The sequence below is a fragment of the Spea bombifrons genome, chromosome 4, assembly GCF_027358695.1.
Source record: "Spea bombifrons isolate aSpeBom1 chromosome 4, aSpeBom1.2.pri, whole genome shotgun sequence".
Classification (NCBI taxonomy): Eukaryota; Metazoa; Chordata; class Amphibia; order Anura; family Pelobatidae; genus Spea; species Spea bombifrons.
In genome coordinates, this window is record NC_071090.1 from 101,449,485 (window position 1) to 101,464,873 (window position 15,389).

The 15,389-nt window shown below is 46.4% G+C and overlaps 1 protein-coding gene across 1 annotated transcript; it reads left to right on the forward strand.

The window, feature by feature from the left end:
• The first annotated feature begins 1,279 nt into the window (after positions 1-1,279).
• LOC128490923 (inositol polyphosphate-5-phosphatase A-like) lies at positions 1,280-13,134 on the forward strand. Its single transcript, XM_053463071.1, has 15 exons — positions 1,280-1,589; positions 2,344-2,385; positions 2,479-2,579; positions 3,337-3,424; positions 8,653-8,716; positions 9,459-9,562; positions 9,900-9,952; positions 10,544-10,663; positions 10,922-11,000; positions 11,106-11,177; positions 11,678-11,752; positions 12,069-12,142; positions 12,280-12,391; positions 12,863-12,931; positions 13,045-13,134. Exons 1-15 carry the CDS (start codon positions 1,533-1,535, stop codon positions 13,096-13,098), a joined length of 1,164 nt encoding a protein of 387 aa, XP_053319046.1. The 5' UTR covers positions 1,280-1,532; the 3' UTR covers positions 13,099-13,134.
• Positions 13,135-15,389: the final 2,255 nt, after the last annotated feature.

A 15,389-nucleotide genomic window follows, 5' to 3' on the forward strand; every position in this document is an offset into this window, starting at 1 on the left:
AACATCACAAGAGCTTTTTCCTCCCCGGGGTGGTGTTCGTGGATGGTGCATCTTGGTTTTAACATACGCAGTCTTTTTTTTTTTTTTTTTAAGTGCATTTTGTGACTTTTATGCATTTCTTTTGAGTTTCTTTGTCTTGTGTGCCTTGAGGAATTATTTCGAATGGGCTTTGTCCTTACGGTTTGATTGATTTGAGTGCTGACAGAATGCTCTAGGCTTTCTATGGTTTCGTGGAATTTGGTGGGGTCGGTGGGTAATCGGTGAGATGACCCCCAGGGATAAGCGTATCGCAATCGTCTCTTCTGTTACTGTTGCTAACACAAGCTGTTGTGACAGGGACACCAGCGTGGTTATAAATAGGATGTTCCTAGGCACAAGACCTTCAATACCCCTCGCTTCTTTTAGTTGTAATAGACTGTCTCGCCTAACAATAAGATCCTCCTAGGCCCCCATGTCAGTAGAATGGCTCAGTTTCAATCACACAGTCAGACACTCTGACTAATGGAAGTCTGTGGAGGAATGGACTTTATTAGCATTGCCGTAAAGAATCGGTTCGGTGTGGTGTCTGAGTTTTTTGGATCAAAAATAGATAAAACCAGATTTTTTGTCAATGCTGACCTACGTTACTGTATACAGCGCTGGGGTTTATGCTTAAGGAGAATTTTTTTTGTCTCCTTTCTCTTAATGAGTCAAGGACTGTGTGTCGGTAGCCAGGGAGGAGCAGCGAGGAACAGTCTGTGTACCCAGCCGAGTCTACCCACCCGAGACACAGCAGAAGGGGTCCGGACCCGCTGATCGGTGCTTTAAGGGGATTGCAGGACCCTGGATCTGCAGAGTGAATGTACGATACGGTGCCGTAAACAATCATCCTTGGTGCTCATTTAGGTAATCGAAGGAGCCTTTTGGGTGATGATAGGAGGCATAAGGGACAGATACCTGAGGACATGGGGGAGGGACAGCCACATGGAGTGGGGAGTGTCTGAGAGGGGAGCCAGACACCTGGTGTGTGAGAGGGAGGAGCTCACGCTGTAAGACACCTGAGACAGGTAGGAGGGATATGCATGGGGTGACGGGAGGAGAGATGAATGTGACAGATCCCAGGATTTCTATTTAACCGGCACACAGACTTTAGGTCACAGCGAGTGCCCTCTGTGTCTGATGAGAGCGACGTTTGGGTCCCCTGCCTGTTGGTCCACGCATTCTTCCTCTGCGACCCGCATTATATATCAGTGCCGTGAGTATCATTCTGTGTCCTGCCGCTGTTTGTTTATTTGGTTCGTTTCCCTGTCCCCCGAGTCATGTGTCCGTGTATAAGGTCCTGCGTCCTGCATTGTTTACTTAGTCCGCTCTGTGTAATAAGCCGTCTCCGCCGTGTCCTGCATGCGCTCCGTTCTGTCTGTCGGGTCCTGTGTTTCCTGTACACTCGTTGTGTTTTGTGTTGTCTTTAGACTCTTGTCCCTCACTCCGTATCTTTAGGTTCCTGTGGCCCCGCGTTGTTTGCATGTGGCCGTTCCTGCCTGTTTTCCTGAGATATGGAGGACCTGGGAGTGCTTCTTATAACGGCTAACATCGGCTCCTTATCAGACCAGGTGAGTATAAAGCGCTGAATGCTTCCCGTACTTTCTACATACTTTTCATTTTAGCCCCCCTTCCCCCATTTACCACACTTCAGCAGCTGAAAAAAAACTCTTCCGGTTCTCAAAAGTTTCTCTCCCTCCTGTTTTGCATTCTCCGGCTGTCTAGGAAATAGTCAAATGTGAAACCTGATTTGTCTTTTTCCTCCCCCTTCACCGGTAATCCTCCTCAGACACAAATATGCTGATCACCACTTCCTTAATGGTCTTCCCTGCCTCATCGCCCCATACTATATGTTTCTGTACATCGCCGTATTATCCCGCTATTCACTCCCCGGTAAAACTGAAAACTGAACTTCCAAGATGCGTTTATTTTTCTGCATTCCTCTGAGCGATCAGTGATGCCGATTCCAGCTAACTTTCTGCACTCGGGGATTAGAGTCGAGATAAGAACCTCTTGGCCCACCCAGTCTGCTCATTTAAGAGATTAAACCTTACTTGGCCCTTCCAAGCCTATCCCATGCATGTTTTTCCCTTACCGTGTTGACCTCTACCACTTCTGCTGGGAGGTTGTTCTCTTTTTCCGCGGTAAGGAACAAATGAGCGTCAGGTTGTTCATATGACTTTTGCCAAGGTCTTCAAATTCATCTCATTGCAGCGGGTAACGCAAAACCCCTTTGCCCCTCTGGACAGTGTGTCGAGGGGCATCTCTTTCTATTATTCTGATGACATTTTTTTTTATTAACTTTGTATTCTTTTGTTCCAACAGCCGGGCGAATTTAATCAGCAATGGATTCAAGAACTGTGTAAGGTACGGTGGATGTCTTGGTGCAGGTGGATACTGACACATTCTCCAAGGCAAAGACGTCTCATTCATTCACTCGCACACTGCTCTCTATTTCAGACCGTACAGAGACACCAACCGGTCTTCATTAGCCTTCACCTACAGGAGGTTGGAGGAAAGAATTACAAAGACAACATGAAAGCTGCACAAAGCTTCATCAGGTAACACCCATGGCTCTCAATTTAAAGAATCCATCAGATAGGAAATGTCCTCCATGGCAATAATACTATTATTCATCCACGGTGCTTCCACCATCACCTGTAAAAGATCATTTAAGGATGTCTCTGCTTGAGCAGAGGTGAGACAATCATAGCCTGTAGCGTGTTGAAGGTTTCTGGTCCGTGCAGTGAAAGCCCTTAGCCCCTGACTCCGCCATTGTCAAGGAGTCTGGAAGGATGTGTTTGAGGACCAGAAAACCTTCGTTGCCTTAGACCTGGAGGGCCGGGGAGGTTTAAACCCGTGTTTTCCAGTACTACACTGTAATAGTGTTTATAAATGAAGATAAGTATGGGGGTACGTGTGTCAGCTTCCTCTGTATCTGCATGATTATCTACCCCCTGTTAAGTTGCTGGTTAGTTGAGACAGTTTTTGTAAGGGGTGGGATAGAAGGGGAGAGAACGTCAGAGCCATTGATCTGCTGCATTTTATATTGAGATATTTGTCACTTTAGCATCAAGGTGTTCCGCTCTGAGTTATGTCCTCTCTACCCCAGCTCTCTGTCCACTTACCTCTTACTAAGGGCTGTTTGGGTCTGCATCCACCCTCAGAAGAGGTCCAGGTAGCCCACCCTGGGAAGTTTGCAGGTCTGTCTCCATGGGGCGATTATGGGAAGCGATGCCTTGCCCTTTGTTACGTGGAAGCAGGTAGTAGATGGTTTCAGTGCTGATGGCCAGTCTTATAATGACTACCTCTTTGCAGGGAGTTGATGCGGAGCGCAGAGCTGTCGGCATATGACCGCACGCTAGCTTTCATTGACACCGACTTCAATCAGCCTCACCTTTTCACAGTGAGTATACCTGCTCTCTTCTAGAAACCAGAATACCTTAAACCGAAGTAAGTTCACAACTCCAAACTTCACAGGAAACCACGTAGCAGATGAAATAATATCTACATAATGCGTCCGAACCCGGCTTTACATTCTTCTGAAGCCCTCGGTTCCTTTCCTCTCGGAGCTCCACGCGTTCTGAGTTCTTCCGCCGTCTCTTGGAATTCTGATAAGATTTATTTTTATATGATAATAATTGCCGCCCGTTACAGGCTGAGTTATCTTAAGTATTGAATGTTGTGAAGCGTCGGTGATGCTTGGTGTGTTTAGGGAAATAGATGCAAATATATTCCTATCGGGAAATGCTTTATCCAAACCTTCAGATGCAGATTGGCTTCAGTACGTAATATATGAAAGTACTTGGCGCTCAACCGGTGTTCTGCGTAAGATCCCCCAATGCCTCATTTAGCACTCTCAATTTTTATCTCTTTTATGTATATAACTTGATGGAGTGATCCTTTTCTGTACTGTATATGATATTTTCCTCTTGCGCACTTGAGTATGAGTGTGCACTGTCACGTTTGCTCACTCACTTTCACTTTATTGGATTTTGAATAATAATGCGTTTCGCCTTCCTAAGCTTAGCTTTAGATTTGCTCTCATGTTCCTCATTTTGAGTCTGCTTATAGTTCCTAAAAGCTCGCTTCTTCTCCTTCAGTATATTTGCCACGTCTGCGGAGACCACAGTGGTTTCCTTTTCCTTTTATTCTTACTAACAAGTTTAATGCAATGGTCTGCTGCCTCTAGCAGAACATCTCTTAAATAGTGACTTTTCTCCTGGATTGCATCTAAAGATCTCCAGACCATCAAAAACTCACCTAAATATCTCTCCATTTTAGAAAGTTCTGTCTTTCTAAAATATAAAAACCTTAGTTTTAGTGCAATTCAACCTCTCTCCTTATATTAAACTACACTAATTGATGAGCACTGGAGCCCAAACTCTCTCCTACAGTGACATCCAAAATCAAGTCTCTATTTGTAAATAGTAAATCCGGCACAGCCTCCTTCCTTGTCGGCTCCTCTACCAACTGCTTAAGAAACGGTCCCTGTAAGGAATCAGGGAAGAGGAACGCCAACTGAGGGCTGTATGGAGGCGCTTTCAGTGACATCCTCTTCCCTGATTGGAGGATCGGGGACGACATCAGCGTAGCGACATTATTTTGGCGGGAGTTCCTGGTAGGTTATGTCTGCGGAGATGCGGATAAAGAAAGAAGATAATTAAGGATGGAAGATTGAGGATAGAAGAGAGAAGATAGAAGATGTTGAGCGGAAGCAGAAGTGGTCAACAGAGAAGGTAGATAAACATTTAGAAAGTGTTGGAGAGAGTGAATGAGAGTGTGTCAATGTGGGCACCAGGTAACAAATTTCATTCCTGAATCAAAAACACCCCCGAATTTTCATCTGAACCGTATGGGCAGGCAATGAAATTTGTTGGCCGAAAATGAATGGGCCAAAAATAAACCGAAAAAAATTGTCAGAATCTTTCGGCCCAGTTCTCTAAAAACCCAAATCCCTCCTTATTACACCCGATCCCGCTGCCTCCCTTGTGTAGGGGGTGGAACTTTCCCAAAGTTTGTCCCCTAGTGCCATAAAATCTTTTTTTCAAGTCTGAATGGAGGTCTTCCTGCGGCCCCCGCATGTACTTTTAAAATGTTATCATATCCCCTCTAAGATACCTTTTTTTTCCTAATGTAAACAAATGTAACTTCTCTCGCCTTTTTTCATAACTAAGGTGCTCCATTCCTCTTATTAGCTTTGTAGCCGCCTCTGCACATTTTCAAGCTCCATTACGTCCTTTTTAAGAACAGGTGCCCAGACTTGCCCCGCATATTTAATGTGGGGTCTTAACCAAGTCGTGCCATCCCTGCAATCTGAACGCACCGCAAGAGCCACAGTTCATGATTTTGGCCATCGGAGGGCAGCACCTTCCTTATAAATATATACGTATAGATAGAGAGAGAGAGAGAGAGAGAGATATGGCCTCAAAGAGCCCATTCACAATTTATATATACGGTGTGTATATGTGCATAAATTCAGCAAATTATGTAGCAATTATACAAAACACAACAAGAAAACTAAAGACATGAAGAGCTTTCTTTATATTTAATATTTTTATATTTATTTAGTTATATTTGGCAAAAGGAGGGTAGCCAGCCTCAACGGGAATGTCAGCCTTGTGACTGTACTTGGTATAAAATATGTTTTTACTTTATCGTAAAATTTATTTACTATATCTGAGGGATTTCGGCTGTAAAACAATTTGTATTATAAAGGACACGACACCACTCAATAGCTCATGGGCTACCTGGATTTCTGCCCTTTCTCAGCTATTAGCAGTTTGGGAGTTTGTGTGTCGCTCCCCTGTACACAGAAAGAAGATGCCCCCGGGACACACAACTTCTCTCGGAGACTCCAGGTCAAACTCAGAGAGTTATCGTGCTCGCTCGCAGAAACATAGAATTTGGTGGCCCGTTGGTTCCTGATACTCGTGTGTGATCCACGAGGAGCCGCCGTTCTAACCTCCTGCTCTCGGGATCCACTCGATTATTGCTCCCTATCACGTTATCTCTCCTGTATTGTTAGGTTGCTTGTTGTTGCCGATTGCTCCAGGCAGTCTTCGTACGGCTGGGTAAGGAGAGGGGCAGATAACCTCAGGGCAGGACGTTGATTAGATAATGCTGGTTCTCCCGCAGTTGCCCGCAGATCTCGGCTTCCACATTGTGATTGCTGCCATTTAATCTGCACCTTTTTAATGCTTGTATGTTTTTTTTTTTTGCTTCGGCTTTTGATTGCCGTGTAATACAGCAGCCTGATATCGCTCAGTGATATGACTCTCCTCCGCGCAGAGGATATCCTTTTGACCGTTAAGTTGCTGCTATGATATGGTATTAGTATTAGTACTCAGCGGCACTTGGCAACCGCAAAAATATATACACGGCAGCTGCACTTAGTACATGCAGCCCACATTGAGACCACAATAAGTGGCAATAATGCTTTCCGGCCTTGAAGCGGTTAAATAGGGGATACTGAGTTAATTCTGTATCAGAATCTTATTGTTTCTCCGTAGCTGTGTTTATGTGACGGTGACATACGTTTCAAACGGTCATAGAGGGGCTCTTAATATATATATATCATATATGTGCCTAAGGGAAAGTGTTGCTGTCACAGTTTTTTTTTTTTTTTAAACTTTATTGATAGCTTAAAAGTACATATAACTCTGCCTTTTTGTATGGTAATTAAGATGTTTTTAGTAAGAAGGCTTTTATTGGGCCATCCTATCTATCGGGACCTCAGAGGTCTCTTCTTCACTGGGACAGGCGCAGACGGATGGGCCAAGGCTAATAAGCCACTAACCACACACACACACACACACACCCAGCTGTATACTGTCTTTAAACTTTCTGAGCCCCTGAAGTTAGTGTACGATGTGTGTGTGTGTGAGGCGGGGGTCACATTTATCTCCCCCTCCTGTCTCGGGAAAGTTAATAAATTTAGCTCTAGATTAAAAGTATTGATCCTGTCAGCGGGGTGATAAATACGGGCAGGGAGGGGAATAGAGAGAGGTGTGAGCGAGCGCTCAGAAGTGCGTACGGTGCGTGCGCTGATCAGGGAGATGAGGTGTGAGAGTAAAATGTATGTATATTTTATTTATGTCCCACTGCTGATGCCTGCCGAGCTTTAACCGTCTCAGGGCAAGAAGCGTGAGCAGAAAACCCGCTGCCACCCATTCTTTACTGATGGCATTTACCGTGCCAATGGGCACCTTGTATTAATGTTTTGTGGCCCCACAAAGATCTCTCCCATTCTTCATCCCACTCCCCCCCCCAATGTCACGTTCCCCCTCTCGCCCCACTGCCCTGTCTTTTCCTAACCATCTGTCGGCATCAGTTGAAATACCTTGTTGCCCTTTCTCTTGCCCCACCGTTTCCCCCAATGTCTCTTGCTTCGTGCTTCCAATGGCCGTCTCGGGCTACCTATGCTCCCCTCTCAGCAGGCCAGGGCAAGGTGGGCACAGCCTGGGGAGAGACAGCAGCCCAGGGACAGTCTGTCCCTGGGCTGCTGTCTCTCCCCAGGCTGTGCCCACCTTGCCCTGGCCTGCTGTCTCCCCTCCTGGTTGGCAGTCTCAGTGCTGTCTGTCAGTCCGCCAGGCAACTGTCTCTCTCTCTCTATCCTTCCAATCAGCTGCCTCTCTGTCAGGAAGCCACGCTCTCCCCAGACTCGCCTGTCTCTCTCTCCAGCGCCCGGTTATTAACGCTCTTTTGATGGGTCATTATTTGGTACTCTATATTTTTCCGATGCTCTCGTGCGAGACTCTGATTTATTAACATGTCTGTGAGTCTGATGGTCACCCCCCTCCTGCAGCATATCGCTCCATTAACCTCTCGCTTGCAGGATATCTGTGTTAACCCTTCACTTGTTATATGCTGGACTTTTTGGGAGATGTTTCCCCAATCTTCTTGCCCATCTATTGTTACCCTGCTACCACAGCATGCCTTCTTATTCCCTCCCTCCAACCAAACCTCTTTGCCTTCCCCTCCATCCACCTTAATCCAGTACGAGGTCCCCGGTGCAATACTTGGGCTGTGGACACGCTCCACTTTTAGAATTAGTAGTAGAATCCTGGAGCTGTCTCCCAGCAGAAAAGGCAGAGGCAATAATATTGACCCAGCGGATCGATCTAAAGGGGTCAGAGTAGGTGAGCATCTTCTGTGAGTAGAAGCCAGGGTCCGGCATCGAGCAAGGTGCGAGTTTTTAAGCTCGGCAGGAGAGGGGCCGGTTTGTACGGGGCAAGCTGCTTTTTTACTTAAATTTCTTTGTATCCCGGCTTTCTCCCCCTCCTTCCCCGCCTGTCTCAGTGGTATCCCTCTCTGACATCGCTCCAGACAGCTGTTAAACGACTTAATCTCTTAAAAATAGTTTTAATTTTCTACCTCTTATTGATCGCCGGCTCCCAATTAATCAGCCGAGTGGAGCTGTGAGGGAGGGGAGGGCCGTGATGCCCCCTAGGACTAGCTTGGGAAGAAGTGGGGGGGGCACCTACATACTCATCTACCAACGAGAATGATGGCAAGCTCTGGTGCATGTCTTATTAACCCTCAATGATCCAGAGACCTCCACTATTAACCCTTACTGTGCAGGGGAGCTGGTAAAGTCGACGCATTAACCCCTTTCTCTCCTCTGTTCTGCAGGCTCTTGGATCCGTCTATTTTATACACAAATCTCTACGTAGAATTCAAATCTATGATTTCCAAGGTAAGAAATGCCTCGGTTGACGTTGGGGGGTAATCTGGCGGTGCCCATTATTTCCAGCGGCAGGGTGTGATAAGGAACCTGGTGATGCCCGTGTTTGTCGAGGGGGATGCCCGGGGGGGTCCTCTGTGTTTGTTAGGGGGCTGGCAACACCATTGTTTGTGTGAAGGGGGAAGCTGGTAATGCCAGGACTCTGGCACTGCTAGGTCCCAATGGTATCGGTTGGCGCTGTCAGTATGAGGCTGAGGGGTAAGGCTGGTACCGTCACACAGGCCGTGTTAGTTTGGGAAATGTTTGCTTACTGGCAGTATTGATTGCCTGCACCATGTGCAAAGAGGCTGGCACCGGCTCTTTCTTGCACTGTTAGAGGCAGGCTGGCATTGTCCATACTCTGTAACATGGAGGATGGCATTGATTTAAGGTGGAGGTTGGCGTTCCTGCCCGTACCGTGTAAGATGGAGGCCGGCGTTGTCCCTGCCCGTACTGAGTAAGATGGAGGCTGGCGTTGTCCCTGCCCGTACCGTGTAAGATGGAGGCCGGCGTTGTCCCTGCCCGTACTGTGTAAGATGGAGGCCGGCGTTGTCCCTGCCCGTACTGTGTAAGATGGAGGCCGGGGTTGTTCCTGCCCGTACTGAGTAAGGTGGAGGCCGTCGTTGTCTCTACCCGTACTGTGTAAGATGGAGGCTGCCGTTGCTTCCGCCGCCACCATGTGAGTGTCAGCTCTTTATCTGCTCTTCTTTTACAGAGGGGCAGTTTTTGCCTGTCATTGGCCAAGTTGCGTGGTCAGGATCTCTTGGCGATTGCCCCAACGTGCAGAAGGAGAGATTCCCTCAGGACTTCTGGTCGGAGGTAAGCACTGCGTTCCGCTAAACGGCGTTTTCTGTTACGCACAATTCAATATTCAAAAAACTAAGCTAATTTCATGGACAGAGTGAACCCTGACAGTCTCAGAATGTTACCGGACTATCGCTTTACCCGTTATATCTGCTCCATATGGGACTCCTTTGTGACGGAACTTGTGCCGTGTGGTTGGTTAATGGTGGAGCGTCAGGAACATGTATACTGCATGACTGCATTAAGTCAGTTGTGCCCTGTATGCCGATACATTGATCATTAGAACCCTTAATTAAAGCAGCGGGATGGTCACCTTATGTCCGCTTGAAAATGTGCTCTTGTTTAACTTCAGTTTCCATGGACACGCAAAGGATTCATGAGGACGCGCTGGCAAATAGACGACCGGTACGTGTGACGCCCCCTTCCGGTATCAGACATTGGTGTCATTATGCAAATAAGAGGTGCGCATTCTGGCGCGGCCCACAGGCAATCGCTGTAGTAAGGGTCATTGTGGTGACACGGTGCGGCAATCAGGATGATGGATGTGTTTGTGTTCCGCTCGTATCTCTGCTAATGATTTACCCTTGATCCCGATGCTTACCTGAGCCCCGCTCCCGCATGCACACCCACAATGGCGTCCTTTCCATTGCAGGATACACTCCCCTCGCACACCCCGGCACACCTCTTACTTAACCTTCCCCCTATACACACGTCAGCGTTTCCACTTTATGATTATCATTGCACTTTCATTATAAAACACGGTGTCTTCTCGCCATGCTTCCCTCTTGTATGCCCCTGCTCCTGTCTCTTTAATAACTTTCTTTCCACTAGCACGGTGGCCGTATTTTGCCAGCATGGGGCTTCGCCAATGACCCCCTACTGTGTACGTCTCTGCTTTCCCAAACCTTTTCACTCTCTTCTAGGCTTCCGACCCCTCAGCGTACCTACTAATGGAATACTAGCAGCTGTAATGGTCTTTCTTTTCCCCTTCTTCAGGACGTTTGACCTTGTGAACCTTCACCTATTCCATGATGCCTCAAATCTTGTGTCATCTGACTGTTCCCCTTCTGTGTATAGCTCCAACCGGAGGAAAGCCTTGGAACACATCCTAACCAGGTACCCGGCATTGGGCCATGTAAGTATTTCAATCAAGAGGTTCTCTCGGAGCTGCCATGAAAGTTACGATGGCTGCCCAGATACAGATACCGTCGATCCATCGCCTCCTACTTAATGAGAGGCCTCTGTTACCCCAGTGAATGATTATGTGGTAAGAATGGGATGACGTTACGAGCCCCGTCTTTTTCCCTCTCTCTCTTGAGTTGTTCTTGGTTACGTCTAACTTTGCTGCCTTCCTTTTTTATTCTCTTTGTCCAGGATACAGGACAGTTGTGACGTACCATTTTTCCTTTTTGGAGATTTTAATTTTCGCTTGGATTTGAAAAGCCTCATCTTGGTAAGACTGCTGTGTGAATCGTTATACGATGATCTGTATCTATCGGATATATAATATCTCGGCCTATCGTACGTACTGGGTGATGAGATGAGTGTCTGCTTGCAGGAGCAGGGCTGGGATCTTAAGACCGGTGGGGAGTCGGATGGAAAGACTGTTGAGTATGAACAAGATGGAGAGGTAACAGACTGAGGTTTATTTCTAGACACGTGACCACTCTCTTATCTGTCCTCTCACACATTACTACAGGACATGACCCCCATTACACTCCCCACCCTTCTATCATCCGCCAAGCAGACCGTGCTAGTCCATAAACAGAAGGCAACATTGTAACCGACCCTAGATCCATTCTTTCCACGATCGGTCCCTTCTTCTGACCAACTGTTGATTTCCTGATTGCTTATCTGATATCTTTTGTCCCTTCCTGCTTCCTCACTCGTTTTTTCGTTTTGTTTTTTACCTTTAGCTTTTTATTCTCTGTCCTAAACGCACCTTAATTCCTGCCTCTATGTCCTCTCCCTATCTCTCTCTCCTCCATGTTCCTATGATCCCTGTGTCTGTCTCTTCCCTTTCACCCCTCACCTTGAACCCACGTCTTCCGCCTAACAGCTTTCTCCCGATGCCTGTATACTCAACTGCCCTCCCAGAACCCAATCCCCCCTCTCATTCTGCCCTTCAAGGTGAGGCTGATAATGCAGGGGAAACACTTTGAACATCATAATGTGAAGATCCTTCAGGAAGACAGCGGGCGATCAGTGAGTATAGCCTCTGTGGGTCCGCACGAGGTGGGATTACTGCTGTGATGCTTTGCCAGAGGGAAATATTGATAGGAAAGAAGGCTAATTCTAAGGTTCCGACAATCATGATATTTATGGAGGAACAAGACCTGGAATGAGCTCTGTGTAGAGATTCACTTACGTTTTGGTTGTTGAACAGGACCTTAAAATTTTTTGTATTTCATTTAATGAGGATTTCATGCTTTGAGTGCTGGGTGAGTAAGCAGGGGACAGTTGAGTCCGACTGTGCAAGTATCTGGTATGCGATGGGTTAATGTTTCTCTTTTGCTCCTAGCTGCTCCCTTATGACTCCGAACCTCTCCCCTTCCTGAGTATCCTCGCTGAGCTGCCCGTATCCTTCCCTCCCAGGTAAGTAGTGGCCGGTGCGACGGTCTGCAGCTTGTTAACCCCGATATGTCCCGTCTCCTTGCAGTAGCACCATAAGGCTCCAAGGATCTCAGATTATTGTGTGTGTAATTGTGTGTGATTGTGTGTTTTTGTCCCAGTTACCCATACAGTGAGATGGTAACGAGACCCTCGGAGTTCATGGGGACCCGCTGCCCTGCCTGGTGTGACCGTGTCCTCATGTCACATTCTGCCAGAGCTTTCCTGAACAAGGTAAGGACCCTCGGCACCCACATTCCCTCCTTACCCCTACTAAGCCACTTATAGACTTTATTTGCCCCTCTACACCCCAAAGTGACCCCTGTCTTTTGCCATTACCTATTTCTCCTATTCACCTGTCCGTCTGCAACCATACTTTATATACGATTCCTTCTCCTTTTCTCCCTCCAGTTTTCTTGTTTGTTATAATTTTTCTTTTATAGTGTCTTACGGATCCTCTTTACCATGTTTCTGCTTTTATTCAGTTCCCCAACATTTTTCCTTTCCCCCTTTCTCTCTATACTCCCAACTCCCTCCATTGCTCTTTCCCAGTTATTTGCTATTATTTCCTAGGTCACATTCTGTTTGCCCTCCAGTGTTTGCCCCTCTCCTGTAACGCTCTATGCTCCTCCTCACCTACCTTTCACGCAAGCTTCTCAGCTTTCCAGTTACCCTCCTATGTTCCATGATCTTTGCCTTCTATAGGGGAATGAAGGGCAGAGCCGTGTAAAATATGACCGAATTGGAGCAGACGTGTGTATGGGGGATCACAAGGTAAGTAGGGGTTTTTTGAACCTCATCATCGTAATGATATTCACATCGATGGACGATTGTTTCTATACGACGACTGGTAATTAAGTTGTGGTGTCTTCTCCTCCTCCCTCCAGCCCGTGTACCTTTATTTTGAGATGGCGAGACCCTCTAACCCTCCAGTGGATTGACATGTAAGAAAGCGCCGGCTCCTGAGTATCTCCCACTGTCTGTGACCGTCTTAGCTCACGGATAGACGTATAACTGCTGTGTTATGTCTGCTTCCCCCGGTAGCTGGATCCCTGCATGAAGAACGCAGCTTTCTGTCTAATCCAGGGCCCCGGGATGTCTCGCAACCTCCAGTGTCATATAACATTACACACCATATGGACTGCTAGACCTACACATGTCACATACGTTGTTTTAATGGTGATCCAAGGGGCTGCGCCTGTATAGAAGTCCAATGCCCGTTTTAAGCACCGCAGAATAGTTATATAGTTGAATTATTCCGTCGCTGTTATTTATCTTAGTTTGTTAATAACATTACATCTATATAAAGGGTTTTTAGTGTAAATTCACGGTGTGAAGGTGTATAGAAAAAATAATGTAGTCTTGGTGAACTGAAAACCAAATCATTGGGAAGGGAGCAAGCAGGTCAGATGAGGTCACGGTTCAGCTCAAGCTAATATAAAATATATAGAAATATAGACTATGATGGCAGATCAGACCCGTTCGGCCCATCTCGCCGCCTTTTTTTTATGATGTAGACCTTAATCAGTCGTTGGTCTCGTTTTATATTCAGAAGCCATATGCCTATCCCATCCATGTTTAAATTCCCTTACTGTATCAGCCTCTACCTCTTCTGCTGGGAGGCTGTTCCATTTATCTGCCACACTCTCTGAAATGTAAAACTTCCTTACGTTACACGTGAACCTCTGACCCGCTAGTTTTGGATTAGGACCTCTTCTAACATTCCTCCTTATTTGAGATCAACGTCCCTCTTGTACTTGAATGTGAACTAAAATAAACGCCTTTTAGTGATGTGAATCACCTAGAGTTTGTCTTCCTGGGTATCACAGAGTGCGTGAGTCGGGCAGATGGTTGGGTGGAATTAATTGTTTTTACATACATTGGGTGGAATAAAAATCTAAACACAGATAATGCATTATGCTTTGACTTTTATATAGAATACATGCTCCACCTTCTTCCGTGAAGAGCAGTCATATTCTCCACCGCCTAAAGTAATGTTCTGGTAAAAATACTAAAATTCCACTAATTCTCTGACCTCGTCACCGGATTATAAATGGTATTAAATTACTCCCGGTGCAGCGGTTCGTTTGCATTTGAGGCTGGATTGCTTATGTCCCAGAGGCAACATCGCAAACCAGATTTAATACTCATTTTTCTATAGATCCATACATTTTGTAAGGGTTCCGGTATCGCGGTGAAGATATCATTTTTCACGCCTTGGACACCTGCCCCGTGTCCTGTCTGGATGACAGACTTGGCTTAATCATCTGGACACCGGATATTCGGTGCTCTACAACCCATCCATAACCTCCTGAAGTGAGCTGCTTCTGTGCGCGGATGGTTAAATTGACTTTTTATTATGTATTGAAATAACTGGCTGCATCCACTGGAAATGTTACCTCTAGACCACTACGGGAGATCAACTTAAAGTCTTAGGTAATAGGTATGGATGACATCATCACCAGGGTCATGCATTGGAATTGTGGGGCTTAATACCCTCTTTTCTCTCTTATCTATCCATTCTGCAATACGTTGTCTTTGCCTTCCATTATATGCCCCATCCCTATTTGTGATCAACTTTGGACCCCAATGGGCTTTACCTTGTCTTCAGTACCCCTAAGCAGCCAGACCCCCATTATGCCAGCTGCGGGGGATCCCAGGGGGGTGCAGTTGCTGAGGGTCCCTGCTGTCCTTTGGGGCTGTTTGCTCTGCTGGTCTACAATACCAGGGTTGTTGAGGATTAATTCCTTCACATCTACCAGCGTGCATTCATCTGCTTACACAAAGTGATCTATTCTTTCCAAACTAATGCAACACGGACAGCCTCACCCTCTAAATACAAGTGACCCCTCTTGCCGTTGGAAGCGTTGGACGTTATATACATATTAATTTTACTTTATAAAGTCAGCCATGATCAAGAGAACGTTTGTGCCCCGATCCTAGTGCCCGCAGATTATGTGGGAATGATACCATGTCTTTTCACCTACTCATCACTAAGCATCATGGTAAATGTGCCCTGGAGGGACAAATACTACTAATCCCTATTCTGTATCACCAGTCACGAGTCCCTAGGCTCAGAGTACAGGTCTGTGTGTCATGGAGACCTTCATATTCCAAGTGCTTGCAGATCATTGAATTATATGATTACCATGATGAATGTTACTTCTTTTTACATGAATGCAGGTGTGTGGGTGACTTGCAGGCTTGGTCCTCTGGAACAGATCAGTGTCTA

Excerpts from the sequence above, each read along its gene's own strand:
- LOC128490923 (XM_053463071.1), top strand. The coding sequence starts at position 1,533 with ATGGAGGACCTGGGAGTGCTTCTTATAACGGCTAACATCGGCTCCTTA. Across the intron at positions 2,386-2,478 it reads GGATTCAAGAACTGTGTAAG|ACCGTACAGAGACACCAACC; the intron begins GTACGGTGGATG and ends TCTCTATTTCAG. Across the intron at positions 10,664-10,921 it reads TTGGAACACATCCTAACCAG|GATACAGGACAGTTGTGACG; the intron begins GTACCCGGCATT and ends CTCTTTGTCCAG.